This window comes from Scyliorhinus torazame, chromosome 4 (assembly GCF_047496885.1).
Source record: "Scyliorhinus torazame isolate Kashiwa2021f chromosome 4, sScyTor2.1, whole genome shotgun sequence".
Classification (NCBI taxonomy): domain Eukaryota; kingdom Metazoa; phylum Chordata; class Chondrichthyes; order Carcharhiniformes; family Scyliorhinidae; genus Scyliorhinus; species Scyliorhinus torazame.
Genome location: NC_092710.1, coordinates 77,302,364 through 77,324,831, shown reverse-complemented (window position 1 = coordinate 77,324,831; position 22,468 = coordinate 77,302,364). Strand labels below are relative to the sequence as shown.

At 46.3% G+C, this 22,468-nt stretch overlaps 1 protein-coding gene across 2 annotated transcripts in view; it reads right to left on the bottom strand.

Moving 5' to 3' along the window:
* Positions 1-998: 998 nt before the first annotated feature.
* LOC140410314 (protoporphyrinogen oxidase-like) overlaps positions 999-22,468 on the bottom strand; it is a 135,078-nt gene continuing 113,608 nt past the window's right edge. The window contains exons 8-13 of one of the 2 annotated variants that reach the window (XM_072498304.1): positions 18,067-18,127; positions 17,838-17,956; positions 6,065-6,178; positions 5,276-5,425; positions 3,445-3,487; positions 999-1,437 (exon numbers count right to left, since the gene is read on the bottom strand). In XM_072498304.1, coding sequence (XP_072354405.1) covers positions 1,292-1,437; positions 3,445-3,487; positions 5,276-5,425; positions 6,065-6,178; positions 17,838-17,956; positions 18,067-18,127 — 633 coding nt within the window. In that variant the 3' untranslated portion in view covers positions 999-1,291. The remainder of the gene's footprint in view (positions 1,438-3,444; positions 3,488-5,275; positions 5,426-6,064; positions 6,179-17,837; positions 17,957-18,066; positions 18,128-22,468) is intronic. The other variant, XM_072498305.1, reaches the window with a different exon arrangement.

The window sequence follows — 22,468 nt, the reverse complement described above, 5'->3', positions numbered from 1 at the left end:
GGGTCACAGGGGCTGGAGGAGGTTACAGAGATAGGGAGGGTCACAGGGGCTGGAGGCGGTTACAGAGATAGGGAGGGTCACAGGGTTTGGAGGAGGTTACAGAGATAGGGAGGGTCACAGGGGCTGGAGGAGGTTACAGAGATCGGGAGGGTTGTAGGGGCTGGAGGTGGTTAGAGATAGGGATTGTCACAGAGGCTGGAGGAGGTTACAGAGATAGGGAGGTTTGTCGGGGCTGGAGGAAGTTACAGAGATAGGGAGGGTCACAGAGGCTGGAGGAGGTTACAGAAATAGGGAGGGTCACAGGGGCTGGAGGAGGTTACAGAGATAGGGAGGGTTGCCGATTGGGAGAAGGTAACAGGGAGAGGTGAGATTAAGAGTCTCAACACAGTAACTGGGATGGAGCCGGTTTCGGTGCGAGGGGCAGAGAGAGAGAATGTGTGAGGGAAAGAGGGAGAGAAGGTGCGAGTGGCAGAGGGAGAGAAGGTGCGACGGGCAGAGAGAGAGAAGATGCGAGGGCAGAGGGAGAGAAGGGTGAGGGGCAGAGGGAGAAAAGATGCGAGGGCAGAGGGAGAGAAGGGTGAGGGGCAGAGGGAGAAAAGGTGCGAAGGGCAGAGGGAGAGAAGGTGCGACGGGAAGAGGGACAGAAGGTGCGAGGGGATGATGGAGAGGTGTGAGGGGAAGAGGGAGAGAAGGTGCGAGGGGCAGAGGGAGAGAAGGTGAGGGGCAGAGGGAGAGGAGGGTGAGGGACAGAGGGAGAGGAGGGTGAGGGGCAGAGGGAGAGGAGGGTGAGGGGCAGAGGGAGAGAGGGTGAGGGGCAGAGGGAGAGGAGGGTGAGGGACAGAGGGAGAGGAGGGTGAGGGGCAGAGGGAGAGGAGGGCGACAGGCCGAAAGAGAAGGGTGAGGGGCAGGCCGGGATGCGATGGAAGGCTAGCATGGTTAAATGTCTGATGGGCTGAAGACCCTCCTTTGGTCCCCGGCTGAGGAGAGACAAGCTGGTGTCTGGCTTCAGGATTTTATTCAGATCTTTGCAGACAGTGTTCTGATGTCAAAGGTCATCTCTCCAAAACAGGCATTCACACAAAGATGGCGAGGTGTCAGACTGTCTATTCCAGGGTCCACACCAATCCCACTCTCATCCCGAGGCGTGTGGGTTTGAGACAGGGAGGGCCGGGAGTAAGAGGCACAATCCAGCCCCCCCACTAACCCCGAGGTGGTGGAGGCGGAGGGATAGAACAGTTCCTGCGACTCAGCCCAGATCTCCAGTAGGCCAGCTTCATCCCAGCTCCCACACTCACCGGTGCTGCTGTGTTAACCCCAGCAGCCTGTCGACCGATCTCTGGGCCTCGTAAATGCAGTCATTCACCGAGACGCCCCGGTACGAGGCACCGATCAGGGACAGGGCCAAGTGGTGTTTGTCAATTGATCCAAAAATAGTGTCTGCGAAGAGAAAGAGAGACAGAGGCAAACGTCAACACGAGGTCAGAGGTCGAAGCCAGGACTGTTTCGCTGGCGGTGTGACAAGAGCTAAGTTTAACCTGCGCGGGAACAACAACATCAACTTGCATTTATACAGCACTGCTGATCGAGTAATCATACCAAAACGGAGGGAGTTACACCGATAGGGAGGGGTATAGGGTCCGAGTGAGGTGACTGAGATAGAGAGGGGTGTAGGGGCTCGAGGAGGTTACAGAGATAGGGAGGGTTTGTAGGGGCTCGAGGAGGTTACAGAGATAGGGAGGGTTGTAGGGGCTCGAGGTTACAGAGATAGGGAGGTTACAGAGATAGGGAGGGTTGTAGGGGCTCGAGGTTACAGAGATAGGGAGGTTACAGAGATAGGGAGGGTTGTAGGGACTGAGGGAGGTTACAGAGACAGGGAGGGTTATAGGGACTGAGGGAAGCGACAGATAGTGAGGGTTGTAGGGACTGAGGGAGGTTACAGAGATAGGGAGGGTTGTAGGGGCTCGAGGTTACAGAGATAGGGAGGTTACAGAGATAGGGAGGGTTGTAGGGACTTAGGGAGGTTACAGAGATAGGGAGGGTTGTAGGGACTGAGGGAGGTTACAGAGATAGGGAGGGTTGTAGGGACTGAGGGAGGTTACAGAGATAGGGAGGGTTACAGGGACTGAGGGAAGCTACAGAGATAGGCAGGGTTGTAGGGACTGAGGGAGGTTACAGAGATAGGGAGGGTTGTAGGGACTGAGGGAGGTTACAGAGATAGGGAGGGTTACAGGGACTGAGGGAAGCTACAGAGATAGGGAGGGTTGTAGGGACTGAGGGAGGTTACAGAGATAGGGAGGTTTATAGGGACTGAGGGAAGCTACAGAGATAGGGAGGGTTGTAGGGACTGAGGGAGGTTACAGAGATAGGGAGGTTTATAGGGACTGAGGGAAGCTACAGAGATAGGGAGTGTTGTAGGGGCTGGAGGAGGTTACAGCGATAGGGAGGGTTGTCGGGACTGGTGGAGGTTACAGAGATAGGGAGGGTTGTAGGGGCTGGAGGAGGTTACAGAGATAGGGAGGGTTGTAGGGACTGAGAGAGGTTACAGAGATAGGGAGGGTTGTAGGGGCTGAGGGAGGTTACAGAGATAGGGAGGGTTGTAGGGACTGAGGGAGGTGACAGAGATAGGGAGGGTTATAGGGACTGAGGGAAGCTACAGAGCTAGGGAGGGTTGTAGGGACTGAGGGAGGTTACAGAAATAGGGAGGGTTGTAGGGGCTGAGGGAGGTTACAGAAATAGGGAGGGTTGTAGGGGCTGGAGGACGTTACAGAGTTAGGGAGGGTTGTAGGGACTGAGAGAGGTTACAGAGATAGGGAGGGTTGTAGGGGCTGAGGGAGGTTACAGAGATAGGGAGGGTTGTAGGGACTGAGGGAGGTGACAGAGATAGGGAGGGTTATAGGGACTGAGGGAAGCTACAGAGCTAGGGAGGGTTGTAGGGACTGAGGGAGGTTACAGAAATAGGGAGGGTTGTAGGGGCTGAGGGAGGTTACAGAGATAGGGAGGGTTGTAGGGGCTGAGGGAGGTTACAGAGAGAGGGAGGGTTGTAGGGGCTGAGGGAGGTTACAGAGATAGGGAATATTGTAGGGACTGAGGGAGGTTACAGAGATAGGGAATATTGTAGGGACTGAGGGAGGTTACAGAGATAGGGAGCAGGTTGGAGGCCATGTGGGGATTTGAAAACAATGAAGATGACGCTTAACTGTTAAGGTGTTGGGGGCTCAGGAGTCAATGCAGGTCAGCGAGAGGAAGAGGCAATGGGTAACAGGGACTTGGTACAAGGCCGCAGCAGGGGCTGGCAGTGATTTGAACAAGCTGAATTTTATGCAGCGGGAGACCAGCCAATAGTGTTGAGGTGGTCTAGACGAGTGAGCAGATGAGCTGACACACAGAGAAAGAGTTGTTCAAGGTCGAAGCAGACATTAGGAGTTGTTCAGTAAACACACTCACCCAAGAGTTCTGAGTGTCCGAGTGTATACTGTGGGATACAGTCCTGTGAATATAGACAAAGTAACAGGGTTAATCCTGAGTGTCTGAAGCAGCTTTACTCTGTATGAATCGTAGAGTCATAGAATTTACAGTGCAGAAGGAGGCCATTCAGCCCATCGAGTCTGCACCAGCCCCAGGAAAGAGCACCCCACTTAACCCCACACCTCCACCCTATCCCGTAACCCAGTAACCCCACCTAACCTTCTGGACACGAAGGACAATTTAGCACGGCCAATCCACCTGAGCTGCACATCTTTGGACTGTGGGAGGAAACCGGAGCACCCGGAGGAAACCCACGCAGACACGGCGAGAACGTGCAGACTCCGCACAGACAGTGACCCAAGCCGGGAATCGAACCTGGGACCCTGAAGCTGTGAAGTAACTGTGCTAAACGCTGTGCTACCGTGCTGCCTCTAACCCCGTGCTGTACCTGTCCTGGGAGTGTTTGATGGGGACAGTGTAGTGGGAGCTTTATTCTGTGTAAAACCCCGTGCTGTACCTGTCCCAGGAGTGTTAGATGGGGACAGTGTAGTGGAAGCTTTATTCTGTGTATAACCCCGTGCTGTACCTGTCCTGGGAGTGTTTGATGGGGACAGTGTAGAAGGAGCTTTACTCTGTATCTAACCCCGTGCTGTACCTGTCCTGGGAGTGTTTGATGGGGACAGTGTAGAGGGAGCTTTGCTCTGGATCTAACCCCGTGCTCTATCTGCCCTGGGAGTGTTTGATGGGGACAGTGTAGAGGGACCTTTACTCTGTATCTAACCCCGTGCTGTACCTGTCCTGGGAGTGTTTGATGGGGACAGTGTAGAGGGAGCTTTACTCTGTATCTAACCCCGTGCTGTACCTGTCCTGGGAGTGTTTGATGGGGACAGTGTAGAGGGAGCTTTGCTCTGGATCTAACCCCGTGCTCTATCTGCCCTGGGAGTGTTTGATGGGGACAGTGTAGAGGGAGCTTTACTCTGGATCTAACCCCGTGCTGTACCTGTCCTGGGAGTGTTTGATGGGGACAGTGGAGAGGGAGCTTTACTCTGGATCTAACCCCGTGCTGTACCTGTCCTGGGAGTGTTTGATGGGGACAGTGTAGAGGGAGCTTTACTCTGTATCTAACCCCGTGCTGTACCTGTCCTGGGAGTGTTTGATGGGGACAGTGTAGAGGGAGCTTTACTCTGTATCTAACCCCGTGCTGTACCTGTCCTGGGAGTGTTTGGTGGGGACCGTGTAGAGGGAGCTTTACTCTGTATCTAACCCCGTGCTGTACCAGTCCTGGGAGTGTTTGATGGGGACAGTGTAGAGGGAGCTTTACTCTGTATCTAACCCCGTGCTGTACCTGTCCTGGGAGTGCTTGATGGGGACAGTGTAGAGGGAGCTTTACTCTGTATCTAACCCCGTGCTGTACCTGTCCTGGGAGTGCTTGATGGGGACAGTGTAGAGGGAGCTTTACTCTGTATCTAACCCCGTGCTGTACCTGTCCTGGGAATGTTTGATGGGGACAGTGTAGAGGGAGCTTTACTCTGTATCTAACCCCGTGCTGTACCTGTCCTGGGAGTGTTTGATGGGGACAGAGTAGAGGGACATTCGCTATGGAACTCCGTGCTATGCCGACTCTGGATTGTTTTATGGGACATTATAGACGGAGCAAAAAGAGAGAAACAAATTATTGTGGAAGCTGGAATCTGAAACAGAAACAGAAAATCCTGGACAATCTCAGCAGGTCTGACAGCCTGTGTGGAGAGAGAAGGGAGCAAACATTTCAAGTCTGATTGCCTCTTTGTCAAACAGAATCTTGGCTCACCTTATGTACTTTGCTGATGCTTTGCAGGGGTTTCTGCGTGATTCCCAGGTGATTCTGCACCGTGTCCAGTGCTCGCTGGAGCAGATGACCCTGAGGCACAGTGTCTGGATCACCAAAGGACTCCTGGAACCAGGAGCCTCCCATCATGACCTGGGAACATTGGTGCGAAGTGTTAGACCGAGGGCGATGGCACCTCATTCTCTTGCAACTGACTGGAAACGTCGGCAAACAAATAAGTCTGTGACTTTCCTGGAGCAATTATTCTCTCTCTGAATCCACTAAGATAGTAACTGCCTCGCAAACAAACCTGCGGCAATTAGCGCGTGGTAGAGAAAATAGCTTTGTTCCTGATCCACAGGCTAATCAGTCTCTCATGCATTCCCCAATGCAATTAATATCTCATTGATCATTGCGGCAAATACGCTCTCACTGATGTTCTGCAATTACGCTCTCACTGACCGCCCTTCTGCAATTGCTGTCTCACTGACCCTTTCACCGATCCAAACCAGGAATGTGTCTGATTGAGTCCAGCGCTTCAAAATAATAATAATAATAATCGCTTATTGTCACGCGTAGGCTTCAATGAAGTTACTGTGAAAAGCCCCTAGTCGCCACATTCCGGCGCCTGTTCGGGGAGGCTGGAACGGGAATTGAACCCGCGCTGCTGTCATTGTTCTGTATTACAAGGCTGCTATTTAGCCCACTGTGCTAAACCAGCCCCAGATAATAATCGTCACACACATGCCCCACAAAGGCGCTCTCGACCCCCACAATCCCTTGGCGCTGTACCGTTAGTCTGGTGGTTGGAGGACCCACTCGATCCTGCTGGGGGAAACTACAGGAATCGTAAACAACGCCGAGGATCTCGCTGCTCTCATGAGAGGGAATGAGGTGTCCAAAACCCTGTATGGGGAGGCAGAGAGTGGAAAGGGTAAGTAGAGAGAGGCAGAGAAAGGCAGGCAGAGAAACAGTGGTGGCAGAGCGAGGGAGTCAGAATCAGGGAGAGAGGAGTCAGAATCGGGGCAGAGTGACTGAGTCAGAGGCTGAGTGTGCAGGACAGAAAATAAGACCATAAGACATAGGAACAGAATTAGGCCACTCGGCCCATCGAGTCTGTTCCACCATTCAATCATGGCTGAAAGTTTCTCATCCCAATTCTCCTGCCTTCTCCCCATAACCCATGATCCCCTTATTAATCAAGACCCTATCTATCTCTAGAACATAGAACAGTACAGCACAGAACAGTTTCGGCCCTCGATGTTGTGCCGAGCATTGTCCGAAGCCAAGATCAAGCTATCCCACTCCCTGTCATTCTGGTGTGCTCCATGTGCCTATCCAATAACCACTTGAAAGTTCCTAAAGTGTCCGACTCCAGTATCACAGCAGGCAGTCCATTCCACACCCGAACCACTCTCTGAGTAAAGAACCTACCTCGGACATCCCTCCTATATCTCCCACCCTGAATCTTATAGTTATGCCCCCTTGTAACAGCTACATCCACCCGAGGAAATAGTCTCTGAGCGTCCACTCCATCTATCCCCCTCATCGTCTTATAAACCTCAATTAAGTCGCCTCTCATCCTCCTCCGCTCCAAAGAGAAAAGCCCTCGCTCCCTCAACCTTTCCTCATAAGACCTATCCTCCAAACCAGGCAGCATCCTGGTAAATCTCCTTTGCACCCTTTCCAATGCTTCCACATCCTTTCTATAGTGAGGTGACCAGAACTACACACAATACTCCAAATGTGGTCTCACCACGGTCATGTAGTTGCAGCATAACCCCACGGCTCTTAAACTCAAGCCCCCTGTTAATAAACGCAAACACACTATAGGCCTTCTTCACGGCTCTGTCCACTTGAGTGGCAACCTTCAGCGATCTAGGGACATGAACCCCAAGATCTCTCTGTTCCTCCACATTCCTCAGAACCCTGCCGTTGACCCTGTGATCCGCATGTCTTAAAGACACTCAGTGAATTGGCCTCCACAGCCTTCTGCGGCAGAGTTCCACAGATTCACCTCCCCCTGGCTGAAGAAATTCCTCCTCATTTCTGTTTTAAAGCATCGTCCCTTTAGTCTGAGATGGTGCCCTCTGCTTCTAGTTTTTCCTACCAATGGAAACATTGTCTCCACATCCACTCTATCTAGGCCTCGCAGTGTCTTTTAAGTTGATGAAAGATCCCCATTCATCCTTCTAAATTCCAACGAGTACAGACCCAGAGTCCTCAACCATTCCTCATACGACAAGCTGTTCATTCCAGGAATCATTCTTGTGAACCTCCTCTGGACCCTTTCCAAGGCCAGCACATCCTTCCTTAGATACGGGCCCCAAAACTGCTCACAATACTCCAAATGGGGTCTGACCAGAGCCTTATACAGCCTCAGAAATACATCCTTGGTTTTGTATTCTAGCCCTCTTGACATGAATGCTAACATTGCAATTGCCTTCCTAACTGCAGACTGAACCTGCACATTAATCTTAAGAGAATCGTGAACAATGACTCACAAGTCCCTTTGTGCTTCTGATTTCCGAAGCATTTCCCCATTTAGAAAATAGTCTATGCCTAAATTCCTCCTTCCAAAGTGCATAACCTCACACTTTTCCACATTGTATTCCATCTGCCTCCTCATTGCCCACTCTCCTTGCCTGTCCAAATCCTTCTGCAGCCCCCCTGCTTCCTCAATACTACCTGTCCCTCTACAGATCTTTGCATCATTTGCAAACTTAGCAACAGTGCCTTCAGTTCCTTCTTCCAGATCATTAATGTATATTAGACCATAGACCATAAGACATAGGAGCGGCAGGAAGGCCATTCGGCCCATCGAGTCCACTCCACCATTCAATCATGGCTGATTTCAACTCCGTTTACCTGCTCTCTCTCCATAGCCCTTAATTCCTCGAGAAATCAAGAATTTATCAACTTCTGTCTTAAAGACACTCAACGTCCCGGCCTCCACCGCCCGCTGTGGCAATGAATTCCACAGACCCACCACTCTCTGGCTGAAGAAATTTTTCCTCATCTCTGTTCTAAAGTGACTCCCTTTTATTCTAAGGCTGTGCCCCCGGGTCCTAGTCTCCCCTGCTAATGGAAACAACTTCCCTACGTCCACCCTATCTAAGCCATTCATTATCTTGTAAGTTTCTATTAGATCGCCCCTCAACCTCCTAAACTCCAATGAATATAATCCCAGGATCCTCAGACGTTCATCGTATATTGTGGAAAGTTGTGGTCCCAGCACAGACCCCTGAGGCACACCACTAGTCACCGGCTGCCATCCTGAAAAAGACCCCTTTATCCCCACTCTCTGCCTTCTGCCAGTCAGCCAATCCTCTATCCATGCCAGGATCTTACCCTCAACACCATGGGCTCTTAATTTATTTCACAGTCTCCTATGCGGCACCTTGGCAAAGGCCTTCTGGAAATCTAAATAGATCACGTCCCTGGTTCTCCTCTGTCTAACTTCTTTGTTACCACCTCAAATAACTCATTTGTCAGACATGACCTCCCCTTGACGAAGCCGTGCTGACTCATTCCTATTTTTCATGCACTTCCAAGAACTCCGCTATTTCATCTTTAATAATGGACTCGAAATCCTTTTTTAAAATAAATTTAGAATACCGATTTAATTTTTTCCAAATACGGGGCAATTTAGCGTGGCCAATTCACCTACCCTGCACATTTTGGGTTGTGGGGGTGAAACCCACGCAAGGACGGAGAGAATGTGCAAACTCCAGACGGACAGTGACCCAGAGCCGGGATCGAACCTGGGACCTCAGCGCCATGATGCAGCAATGCTAACCACTGCGCCACCGTGCTGTCCTAGACTCTTAAATCTTGCCAATGACCAAAGTCAGGCTAACCGGCCTATAATTTCCCGTCTTCTGCCTCCCTCCCTTCTTAAACAGTGGCGTTACATTAGCCACCTTCCAGTCCTCTGGCACCCTTCCTGCCTCCAGTGATTCCTGAAGGATCACCACCAATGCCTCCACAATCTCCTCAGCTATCTCTTTTAGAACCCTGGGGTGTAGACCATCCGGTCCAGGTGACTTATCCACCTTCAGACCTTTCAGTTTCCCCAGATCCTTCTCCTTAGTGATGGCCACTGCACTCTCCTCTGCCCCCTGATTCTCCTGGAGCTCTGGCATCCCACTGGTGGCTTCCATCGTGAAGACTGATGCAAAGTAACTATTCAGTTCTTCTGCCATTTGTTTGTTTCCTATTTATTTCTTCTCCAGCCATGTTTTCCACTGGTCCAATATCTATTTTTGCCTCTCTCTACCTTTTATATATTGAAATAAACTCTTCCTATCTTCTTTTATATTACTAGCTAGCTTGCACTCATACTGCATCTTCTCCCCCCTTATTGCTTCGTTAGGGCAGCTCGGTAGCCTTGTGGATAGCACAATTGCTTCACAGCTCCAGGGTCCCAGGTTCGATTCCGGCTTGGGTCACTGACTGTGAGGAGTCTGCACATCCTCCCCGTGTGTGCGTGGGTTTCCTCCGGGTGCTCCGGTTTCCTCCCACAGTCCAAAGATGTGCAGGTTAGGTGGATTGACCATGATAAATTGCCCTTAGTGTCCAAAATTGCCCTTAGTGTTGGGTGGGATTACTGGGTTATGGGGATAGGGTGGAGGTGTTGACCTTGGTAGGGTGCTCTTTCCGAGAGCCGGTGCAGACTCGATGGGCCGAATGGCCTCCTTCTGCACTGTAAATTCTATGATTCTAGTTGTCCTCTGCTCGCTTTTAAAGGCTTCCCAATCCTCTGGCTTCCAACTAATCCTCGCCACTATGTATGCTTTTTCTTTTTGTCATGTGAGAGTACCCTTAAGACATGGATGTTTAAGCAATGTACCTTTAAGAAAACAGTGATGTCAGAGAGTGGGTGGAGCTAAGGTTAGGTCAGCCATTTTGGAGTTTAGTTTTGCAGTTTGAAAAGAGCTTGGGAGTGTCTGTATTTGCAGTGAGTTGGATCTCTGCCATGAAAGACTATCTCTGGATCATTTGGGTGATTTAAACTCATAATAGCCTTTAACCTGATGTGATTCTGTTTAAAGGTGTTAAGTCTCTTGGAAGTTTGAAGGAACATTTTAAGGAATTATTTACTGTTGCAATATTTTCTGAGTTATCTTTGAAGTAAGGGGTGTTAAGAGTTCCAATGTTTATTTAAGATGTTCAGCTGAGTTCATGGAATAAACAGTGTTTTGTGTTTAAAAACCCACACATCCAAAATTGTAATCCCACACCTAGGGAACAAGCCGTGTGCTAGGAAAAGCAACAAATCCATTAAAGGGAGAGGTTGGTTGAACTCCATGATACATTTTGGGGTTCTGAAAATGCCTCGCCCATAACAATTGGGGGCTCGAGGGGGATAAAAGTCTATCTACTGGATTGGCTTTTGTGAACTTAAAGACAGTGAAGGATTGTTGCTTTTCTGGTGTGGTATTTTAGTTTAAGTGGGGAGAGTGTTGTGAACAATGGCTCTTTCAGAGGCTCAGAAGATTTTGGGGGTGGAGAATGTCACACGTAGTACTTTACGGACAGAAACGAAAAGCAGATTGTTAGATTTGGCAAGAACATTGCAGTTAACATTACCTGACAAAATGCGAAAAGGTGAGGTAATTATGGCGGTGGTTAAGCATTTAAAGTTGCCTGAGATAGAGTTTGACTCATTGGAAATGGCAAAAATTCAGTTGCAAATTAAACAAATGGGACATGAGAAAGAATTAAAGCGGCTTGAATACGAGAGTGAGAGAAAGGAAGGAGAAAGGAGAAAAGAAATAGCCCTAGCAGAACAAAAAGAAAAAGAAAGGGAGATACAGATCAGGGAAAAAGATAAAGAGAGGGAGTTTGAACTTCAGAAAATGGCCATGAAACATGACAATCAGTTAAAATTGGCAGACGGAGAGGGAAACGTACAGTTGGATGATAGTGATGAGGATAGTGAGAAAGAGCGTCAAAGTCGAAGGCTTGGTGCAAATCTATTTAAATATGTCCAAGCATTGCCAAGGTTTGACGAGAAGGAAGTGGAAGCCTTTTTCATTTCATTTAAGAAGGTAGCTTAACAAATGCAATGGCCACAGGACATGTGGGTATTACTGATTCAAACAAAGCTGGTAGGTAGAGCTAGTGAAGTGTTTGCATCACTACCGGAGGCGGTATCTGGAACGTATGAGGAGGTGAAGAAATCCATCTTAAGTGCATATGAGCTAGTGCCTGAAGCTTCCAGACAAAGGTTTAGAAATTTAAGGAAAGAATTTGGTCAAACATACATGGAGTTTGAAAGGCTCAAACAGTAATTTTGATAGGTGGATAAGGGCTTTGAAAATAGACCAAACGTATGAAGCTCTCAGAGAAATTATACTTTTGGAGGAGTTTAAAAATTCAATTCCTGATGTAGTGAGAACTCATGTGGAAGAACAGAGGGTTAAAACTGCGAGATTAGCAGCAGAAATGGCAGATGATTATGAATTAGTTCATAAATCAAAGATTGGTTTTCGACATCAGTTTCAGCCAGTGAGGGATAGAAACTGGGGACATGAGAAATACTCAAGTGGTAAAGGCAAAGGTGATCTGATGGGAGACAATAAAGAGAGTGTACCTCAGATTAAAAAAGAAATCCAGGAGGGTGGAAAACAAATGAAAAATTTCAAATGTTTTCACTGTAATAAACTAGGCCATGTAAAGTCACAGTGTTGGTGGTTGAAGAAAAGCACTGGGAAGGCTGATGTGGTAAAACAGGATAAGACAGTGGGGTTTGTTAGAGTGGTAAAGGAAAGCCCAAGGGAAGCGAAGGAGGTGCAAACGATTGTACCGCCTGTTCAAGAAGTAATTGTTAAGAAGGTGCCAGATGTATTTAAAGAAATGGGTAAAGTTTACTCATGTGTATCAGGAGGAGCAGGTAAAGAAGTCACAATTTTAAGAGATACAAGGGCTAGTCAATCTTTAATGGTAAGACATGAGGAATTATGTAGTTTGGGAAGAATGTTGCCAGAAAAGGTGGTGATCTGTGGAATTCAGAGTGAGAGGAGTAGCGTTCCATTATATAAGGTAGGGTTGGAAAGTCCAGTGAAGAGTGGTGAAGTGGAAGTAGGAGTAATAAATAAACTATCTTGTCCAGGAATACAGTTTATCTTGGGTAATGATATAGCTGGATCGCAGGTGGGAGTGATGCCTACTGTGGTTGATAAGCCAGTGGAAAATCAGTCAACTAAAGGGTTAAAGGACGAATATCCTGGGATTTTTCCGGATTATGTAGTAACAAGGTCACAAAGTCACAGGTTAAGACAAGAGGAGAAATCAAAGAGTGAAGATGAAGTTGAAGTGCAATTATCAGAAACGATTTTTGATCAGATGGCTGGAAAAGAACAAGAACAGGTGGATGATGAGGCGGATATTTTTAGTTCAGGAAAATTGGCGGAGTTACAACAGAAAGATGTAGAAATAAAACGGATATATCAGAAAGCATATACGGAAGTGGAATCTGAGAGTATACCAGAGTGTTATTACTGTAAAAATGATGTCTTGATGAGAAAGTGGAGACCTTTACATATGCAGGCAGATGAAAAGTGGGCAGAAGTTCATCAAGTAGTCTTGCCGGTAGGGTATAGAAAGGAGGTTTTGCGAGTTGCACATGAGGTACCAGTGGGAGGTCATTTGGGAATAAGGGAAACTCAAGCTAAAATCCAGAAACATTTTTATTGGCCTGGACTACATAAAGATGTAGTTATATTTTGTCAATCATGTCACACATGTCAAGTGATAGGGAAACCTCAAGCAGTGATAAAACCAGAGCCATTAATACCCATTCCAGCATTTGAGGAACCTTTTACAAGGGTCCTAATCGATTGTGTAGGACCGCTTCCTAAAACAAAAAATGGGAATCAATATCTTTTGACTGTAATGGATGTGTCTACTAGGTTTCCAGAGGGCATTCCAGTACGTAATATTACAGCTAAAAGGATTGTGGAGGAGTTACTTAAATTCTTTACTAGAGATGGACTACCCACAGAAATTCAATTGGATCAAGGAACTGTAGCCACCTAAATTGGCCAACTCCCGATTTAAAATGGCGAACGGCAAAGGCTGATGGGAAAGTCAGCCAACATAGACAGACACCAGCAGCTGCAGGTTTGCTGTGTATTTACCTCTGCAAAGGCCGGACAACATCGATACCAGTGACCGTCAGCATAACAAAGTAGCAGCCATCTGCATACTGATGAGCAATCCCCGGGAACAATAAGTAACATTTTGGACACACAAAGCAAAGCCAGACTCCTCGGCGCCAGCAGGAGCCAACACAAAGGAGGTGAACAAGCACCTCAAGACCACCCATCGATCAGGGAACCGCTCCAGTATTGGAGAAAATCGAACCAAGCGATTGGGACAAAGTCCAATCACTTGGGACCAGGTACAGGGTCCGCCCCGAAAGGCAGGAAGCCCCTGGGGACTGTAAGAGTTGAGCCCCAAGTTCAAATTGCTCTCTCTTCAGCTCTCTTGAGCTCTCTTCAGCCCTCTTCACCTCTGCGTCCTGCCCGGGTCACCCAGCAACACGAACCAACATTGACCGTGGCCGGTGCAGTGACTCCCGACAGAAGTCTTAATTCAACGCTCGCTACGAGATAGGCGCTCCTAGCTACCAGTCCGTACCAACTTTGAATCCCGCAGACTCAGAACCCGAACAAAAGGCCATTTGTTCCCCTGACCGGGTGGGCCAGTCAGAAGTTAAGTATAGGCCTGTTAGTTGTAGAAGTAGCTTAGACGTAGAATTTGTGTATGAGTAGTGATTACTGTGTATAATAAATGTGCTTTGATTTAAATCTTACTAATCGGTGTATTGAGTTATTGATCATTACTCGGACTTGAACCTCGTGGTGGTATCATAAAGATACATGGCGACTCGAGAGCAAAGGTAATAAAACAGAGCAATTGAACCAAGGAGAAAATTAGCAACAGAACAAATTTTACTTCAAAGTTATTCAAAGAAGTTATGGATAGCTTAGGAATGAAACAATTTAAATCAACTGCGTACCATCCAGAATCGCAGGGAGCGTTAGAAAGGTGGCATCAGACATTAAAGACAATGTTGAGGGCGTATTGTCAAGATTATCCAGAGGATTGGGATAAAGTAATCCCATTCGTATTGTTTGCAATTAGGGATGCACCTAATGAGTCTACCAAATTTAGTCCTTTTGAACGAATTTTTGATCATGAAGTAAGAGGACCACTTAAATTGATTAAGAAAAAATTGGTATGTGAGAATTCGGAAATTACACGATTGGATTACGTGTCAAATTTTAGGGAACGATTAAATAGAGCAGATGAATTGGCTAGACAACATTTGAAAGTTGCACAAAATGTGATGAAACGGGTAGCGGACAAGAAATCCAAAGTTCGTAGTTTTGCCAGTGGGGGTAAAGTTTTAGTGTTGTTACCAGTGGTAGGGGAGCTTTAAAGGCTAGGTTTTGTGGACGGTATCAGATTGAAAGGAAATCAAGTGAGGTGAATTATGTGGTAAAAACACCAGATAGAAGGAAGACTCACCGAGTGTGTCCTGTGAATATGCTTAAAAGGTACTTTGAAAGGGAAGGAGAGAAAAAGGAAGTTTTAATGATTCTAACTCAAAGTGATGAACCAAATCCAGATGACTGTGAATTTGACATACCTCAAATTAAATTGGAAAGTGAGGATGTTCTTAAAAATTGGGATGAATTGTTAAGTTACCTTCCAGAGGAAAAACAAACTGACCTGAAAGAGTTATTGATATCACATGGGCAAGTTTGTAGAGATAAATTGGGAAGTACTAAAATGGCTATACATGATGTAGATGTGGGAAATGCTGTTCCTATCAAACAACATCCATATAGACTTAATCCTTTAAAATTGGCACAGGTTAACAAAGCGATTGAGAGTAGGCTTAAAATGGCATAATTGAAGTGGTTGCAGCCAATGGAGCTCACCCATAGTGACGGTACCTAAACCAGACGGTACTCAACGGTTGTGTGTGGACTATCGAAAGGTGAATGCAGTTACAAGAACGGACTCTTATCCTATTCCACTTTTGAGGGATGGCATTGAGACATTAGGACAAACTGCTCTTATTTTCAACTTCCGGACATGGAAAGAACATTTAAAACATCGTATGGAGTTCTTCGATCGACTTCAGGAGGCAGGTTTGGTGATTAACCTGGCCAAAAGTGAATTTGGAGAAGCCCGAATCACTTTCCTTGCGGAGTTTCCAATACCCTCAAGGCGAAGGGAAATAATACGATCTCATAGCATGAATGAATTTGATCGAACATTTGTGCAAATGTTTTGTGGCGTGATTACTCCACTGATGGAATTGCTGAAGAAACGTAAAAAATTTCAATGGACAGCGGACTTTCAACAGGCATTTGACTGCCTGAAAGCTGTGATCACCAATGTTCCTGTATTGGAGAATTGCAACGGACTCGGTGGTCAGATTGAACTAAATTATCTGATTCTGAAGAGAAATGCCGAGGAGTAGAGGAATGGATGGATCGTGCCGAGACTTTGTTCAAAGAGACTATCAATCGAGAAAGATTTCAGTTGGAGGAAGAAGAACAAAGAAAAATGGACTATATTATTATACCTGTTTGCATTGTTGTTTTTAAAAAAAAAAAAATAACGAAAAGGTATATTTACTGTGTACATTTCTTAGTGCATGGTGCAAAAGTGAAAAATGAAACCATCTTGAAGTTGATGGGTTTTTTTTTCTTGGGGGGAGGTGTCTTGTGAGAGTACCTTTAAGACATGGATGTTTAAGCAATGTACCTTTAAGAAAACAGTGATGTCAGAGAGTGGGTGGAGCTGAGGTCAGGTCAGCCGTTTTGCAGTTTAGTTTTGCAGTTTGAAAAGAGCTTGGGAGTGTCTGTGTTTGCAGTGAGCTGGATCTCTGCCATGAAAGACTATCTCTGGATCATTTGGGTGATTTAAACTCATAATAGTAAAGCCTTTCACCTGATGTGATTCTGTTTAAAGGTGTTAAATCTCTTGGAAGTTTGAAGGAACACTTTAAGGAATTATTTACTGTTGCAATATTTTCTGAGTTATCTTTGAAGTAAGGGGTGTTAAGAGATCCAATGTTTATTTAAGATGTTAAGTTGAGTTCATGGAATAAACAGTGTTTTGTGTTTAAAAACCCACGTGTCCATAATTGTAATCCCACACCTAGGGAACAAGCCGTGCGCTAGGAAAAGCAACAAATCCATTAAAGGGAGAGGTTGGTTGAACTCCATGATACATTTTGGGGTTCTGAAAGTGCCTCGCCCATCACATTTTGCTATTATGCTGTCCTTGACTTCCCTCGTCAGCCATGGATGCCTTGACTTCCCCTTAGCATGTTTCCTCCTCCTTGGGATGAATTTCTGCTGTGCCTCCCGAATAACCCCCCAAAACTCCTGCCATTTCTGTTCCACTGTCTTCCCTACTTCCAATCAACTCTGGCCAGCTCCTCCCTCATGTCTTTGCAGTTACCCTTATTTAATTGTAATACCGTTACATCTGATTGCAGCTTCTCCATCTCAAACTGCAGGGTAAATTCTATCATATTGTGGTCACTGCTCCCTAAGGGTTCCTTTACCTTAAGATCCCTATTCAAATCTGCCTCAATGCACATCACCAAATCCAGAATTGCCTGTTCCCTACTCGGCTCTGTCACAAGCTGCTCCAAAAAAACATCTCTTAGACATTCCACAAATTCCTTTTCTTGGGATCCACTACCAACCTGATTTTCCCAGTCCACCTGCATATTCAAATCCCCATGATTATTATTATGTTGCCTTTTTTACATGCCTTTTCTATTTCCTGATTTATTTTCTGCCCCACATCCCGAGTACTGCTGGGAGGCCTGTACATAACTTCCATCAGGGTCTTTTTACCTTTGCGATTCCTCAACTCTACTCACAGAGATTCTATGCCTTCCAATTCTATATCGCTCCTTGCTATCGATTTGACTTTATTCCTTACTGACAATGCAACCCCGCTCCCTTTGCCCATCTGCCTGTCGTTTTGATAGGACATATATCCTTGGATATTTAGATCCCAGCCCTGATCCGCTGGCAGCCACATCTCTGTGATGCCCACAACGTCGTACCGGCCAATTTCAATGTGCGCAACAAGCTCATTTACCCTGTTCCTTAAACTGCGTGCATTTAGGTACAACACCCTCAATCCTGCATTGGCCACCTCCCTTTTCACACTTGTCACCATTTTTGCTCTGCCTGAGGGTGATGTTGTTCTTATATTTTTGTTCTCTCTTTCCCCTTCAGTTATGACACCTTCTAAGCTAACGCTCTGGTTCCCACACCCCTGCCATATTAGTTTAAATCCTCCCGAGTGACACTAGCAAACCTCGCAGCCAGGATATTGGTGCCCCCCCAGTTTAGATGCAACCCGTCCTTCTTGTACAGGTCCCACCTGCCCCGGAAGAGATCCCAATGGTCCAAAAATCTGAAACCCTCCCTCCTACACCACTGGTTTAACAGGAGTACGAGACGTGTCACTTGAAGTGGGCTTATCTCGAATCATGTGTCCGCGCGATTCTCACCGAGACAGGTAGGACCAAGCCCTCATACTCCAGATTGACCACAGCTACGGACACACTGGCGATCTTCCGCAGGCTCTCACACAGGGGTTCCCAGATCGGAGGGAGGACCCTGCTCAGCACTACAGGAAGAAGAGAGTTCAGAGTTGAAAGTGCGACTGGACATCATCTGACACACCATGGCAACTGGTCCCAAAGGCCCAGAGCTTCACGATTCACCCCGTCTACAAACCTTTCGCTGGGACGGAGGAAAAAATGTGATCCGCATTGACAGTCCCTCCATCAAGCTGTACCTAAAATTGGAAACAAAAAGATTGAAAGCTTTCAAACAGCGATTTGGGTAGAGGCAGGGGTTTATTTTCAACAAATACCCCGGAGTGAGTTACAGAATGGAATCTAATCGCGGGGTTCAGGGTGGTTTATATATAGAATAACAGATACCCGGGAGTGAGTTACAGACTGGAATCTAATCGAGGGGTTCGGGGTGGTTTATATATAGAATAACAGATACACGGGAGTGAGTTACAGAATGGAAACTAATCGAGGGCTTCAGGGTGGTTTATATATAGAATAACAGATACCCGGGAGTGAGTAACAGAATGGAATCTAATCGAGGGCTTCGGGGTGGTTTATATACAGAATAACAGATACCCAGGAGTGAGTTACAGAATGGAATCTAATCGAGGGCTTCAGGGTGGTTTATATATAGAATAACAGATACCCAGGAGTGAGTTACAGATTGGAATCTAATCGAGGGCTTCAGGGTGGTTTATATATAGAGTAACAGATACCCGGAAGTGAGTTACAGAATGGAATCTAATCGAGGGCTTCAGGATGGTTTATATATAGAATAACAGATACCCGGGAGTGATTTACAGACTGGAATCTAATCAAGGGGTTCAGGGTGGTTTGTATACAGAATAACAGATACCCAGGAGTGAATTACAGACTGGAATCTAATCGAGGAGTTCGGGGACAGATACCCAGGAGTACGTTACAGACTGGAATCGAATCGAGGGGTTCGGGTGGTTTATATATGGAATAAGTGATACCCGGGAGTGAGTTACAGACTGGAATCTAATCGAGGGGTTCGGTGTGGTTTAGATATGGAATAAGTGATACCCGGGAGTGAGTTACAGACTGGAATCTAATCGAGGGGTTCGGGTGGTTTATATATGGAAAAAGTGATACCCGGGAGTGAGTTACAGACTGGAATCTAATCGAGAGGTTCGGGGTGGTTTATATACAGAATAACAGATACCCAGGAGTGAATTACAGACTGGAATCTAATCGAGGTGTTCGGGGTGGTTTATATATAGAATAACAGACACCCGGGAGTGAGTTACAGACTGGAATCTAATCGAGGTGTTCAAGGTGGTTTTTATATAGAATAACAGATACCCGGGAGTGAGTTACAGACTGGAATCTAATCGAGGGGTTCGGGGTGGTTTATATACAGAATAAGAGATACCCGGGAGTGAGTTACAGACTGGAATCTAATCGAGGGGTTTAGGGTGGTTTATATATAGAATAACAGATACCCGGGAGTGAGTTACAGACTGGAATCTAATCGAGGGGTTCAGGATGGTTTATATATAGAATAACAGATACCCAGGAGTGAGTTACAGAATGGAATCTAATCGAGGGCTTCAGGGTGGTTTATATATCGAATAACAGATACCCAGGAGTGACTTACAGATTGGAATCAAATCGAGGGCTTCAGGGTGGTTTATATATAGAGTAACAGATACCCGGAAGTGAGTTACAGAATGGAATCTAATCGAGGGCTTCAGGATGGTTTATATATAGAATAACAGATACCCGGGAGTGATTTACAGACTGGAATCTAATCAAGGGGTTCAGGGTGGTTTGTACACAGAATAACAGATACCCAGGAGTGAGTTACAGACTGGAATCTAATCGAGGAGTTCGGGGACAGATACCCAGGAGTAAGTTACAGACTGGAATCGAATCGAGGGGTTCGGGTGGTTTATATATGGAATAAGTGATACCCGGGAGTGAGTTACAGACTGGAATCTAATCGAGGGGTTCGGTGTGGTTTAGATATGGAATAAGTGATACCCGGGAGTGAGTTACAGACTGGAATCTAATCGAGGGGTTCGGGTGGTTTATATATGGAAAAAGTGATACCCGGGAGTGAGTTAAGGACTGGAAACTAATCGAGGGGTTCGGGGTGGTTTATATACAGAATAACAGATACCCAGGAGTGAGTTACAGACTGGAATCTAATCGAGGGGTTCGGGGTGGTTTATATATAGAATAACAGATACCCGGGAGTGAGTTACAGACTGGAATCTAATCGAGGGGTTCAGGATGGTTTATATATAGAATAACAGATACCCAGGAGTGAGTTACAGAATGGAATCTAATCGAGGGCTTCAGGGTGGTTTATATATAGAATAACAGATACCCAGGAGTGACTTACAGATTGGAATCAAATCGAGGGCTTCAGGGTGGTTTATATATAGAGTAACAGATACCCGGAAGTGAGTTACAGAATGGAATCTAATCGAGGGCTTCAGGATGGTTTATATATAGAATAACAGATACCCGGGAGTGATTTACAGACTGGAATCTAATCAAGGGGTTCAGGGTGGTTTGTACACAGAATAACAGATACCCAGGAGTGAGTTACAGACTGGAATCTAATCGAGGAGTTCGGGGACAGATACCCAGGAGTAAGTTACAGACTGGAATCGAATCGAGGGGTTCGGGTGGTTTATATATGGAATAAGTGATACCCGGGAGTGAGTTACAGACTGGAATCTAATCGAGGGGTTCGGTGTGGTTTAGAAATGGAATAAGTGATACCCGGAAGTGAGTTACAGACTGGAATCTAATCGAGGGGTTCGGGTGGTTTATATATGGAAAAAGTGATACCCGGGAGTGAGTTACAGACTGGAAACTAATCGAGGGGTTCGGGGTGGTTTATATACAGAATAACAGATACCCAGGAGTGAGTTACAGACTGGAATCTAATCGAGGGGTTCGGGGTGGTTTATATATAGAATAACAGACACCCGGGAGTGAGTTACAGACTGGAATCTAATCGAGGTGTTCAAGGTGGTTTTTATATAGAATAACAGATACCGGGGAGTGAGTTACAGACTGGAATCTAATCGAGGGGTTCGGGGTGGTTTATATACAGAATAACAGATACCCGGGAGTGAGTTACAGACAGGAATCTAATCGAGGGGTTTAGGGTGGTTTATATATAGAATAACAGATACCCGGGAGTGAGTTACAGACTGGAATCTAATCGAGGGGTTCAGGATGGTTTATATATAGAATAACAGATACCCAGGAGTGAGTTACAGACTGGAATCTAATCGAGGGGTTCGGGGTGGTTTATATATAGAATAACAGATACCCAGGAGTGAGTTACAGACTGGAATCTAATCGAGGGGTTCGGGGTGGTTTATATATAGAATAACAGATACCCGGGAGTGAGTTACAGACTGGAATCTAATCGAGGGGTTCAGGATGGTTTATATATAGAATAACAGATACCCAGGAGTGAGTTACAGACTGGAATCTAATCGAGGGGTACGGGGTGGTTTATATATAGAATAACAGATACCCGGGAGTGATTTACAGACTGGAATCTAATCAAGGGGTTCAGGGTGGTTTGTACACAGAATAACAGATACCCAGGAGTGAGTTACAGACTGGAATCTAATCGAGGAGTTCGGGGACAGATACCCAGGAGTAAGTTACAGACTGGAATCGAATCGAGGGGTTCGGGTGGTTTATATATGGAATAAGTGATACCCGGGAGTGAGTTACAGACTGGAATCTAATCGAGGGGTTCGGTGTGGTTTAGATATGGAATAAGTGATACCCGGAAGTGAGTTACAGACTGGAATCTAATCGAGGGGTTTGGGTGGTTTATATATGGAAAAAGTGATACCCGGGAGTGAGTTACAGACTGGAAACTAATCGAGGGGTTCGGGGTGGTTTATATACAGAATAACAGATACCCAGGAGTGAGTTACAGACTGGAATCTAATCGAGGGGTTCGGGGTGGTTTATATATAGAATAACAGACACCCGGGAGTGAGTTACAGACTGGAATCTAATCGAGGTGTTCAAGGTGGTTTTTATATAGAATAACAGATACCGGGGAGTGAGTTACAGACTGGAATCTAATCAAGGGGTTCGGGGTGGTTTATATACAGAATAACAGATACCCGGGAGTGAGTTACAGACAGGAATCTAATCGAGGGGTTTAGGGTGGTTTATATATAGAATAACAGATACCCGGGAGTGAGTTACAGACTGGAATCTAATCGAGGGGTTCAGGATGGTTTATATATAGAATAACAGATACCCAGGAGTGAGTTACAGACTGGAATCTAATCGAGGGGTTCGGGGTGGTTTATATATAGAATAACAGATACCCAGGAGTGAGTTACAGACTGGAATCTAATCGAGGGGTTCGGGGTGGTTTATATATAGAATAACAGATACCCGGGAGTGAGTTACAGACTGGAATCTAATCGAGGGGTTCAGGATGGTTTATATATAGAATAACAGATACCCAGGAGTGAGTTACAGACTGGAATCTAATCGAGGGGTTCGGGGTGGTTTATATATAGAATAACAGATACCCG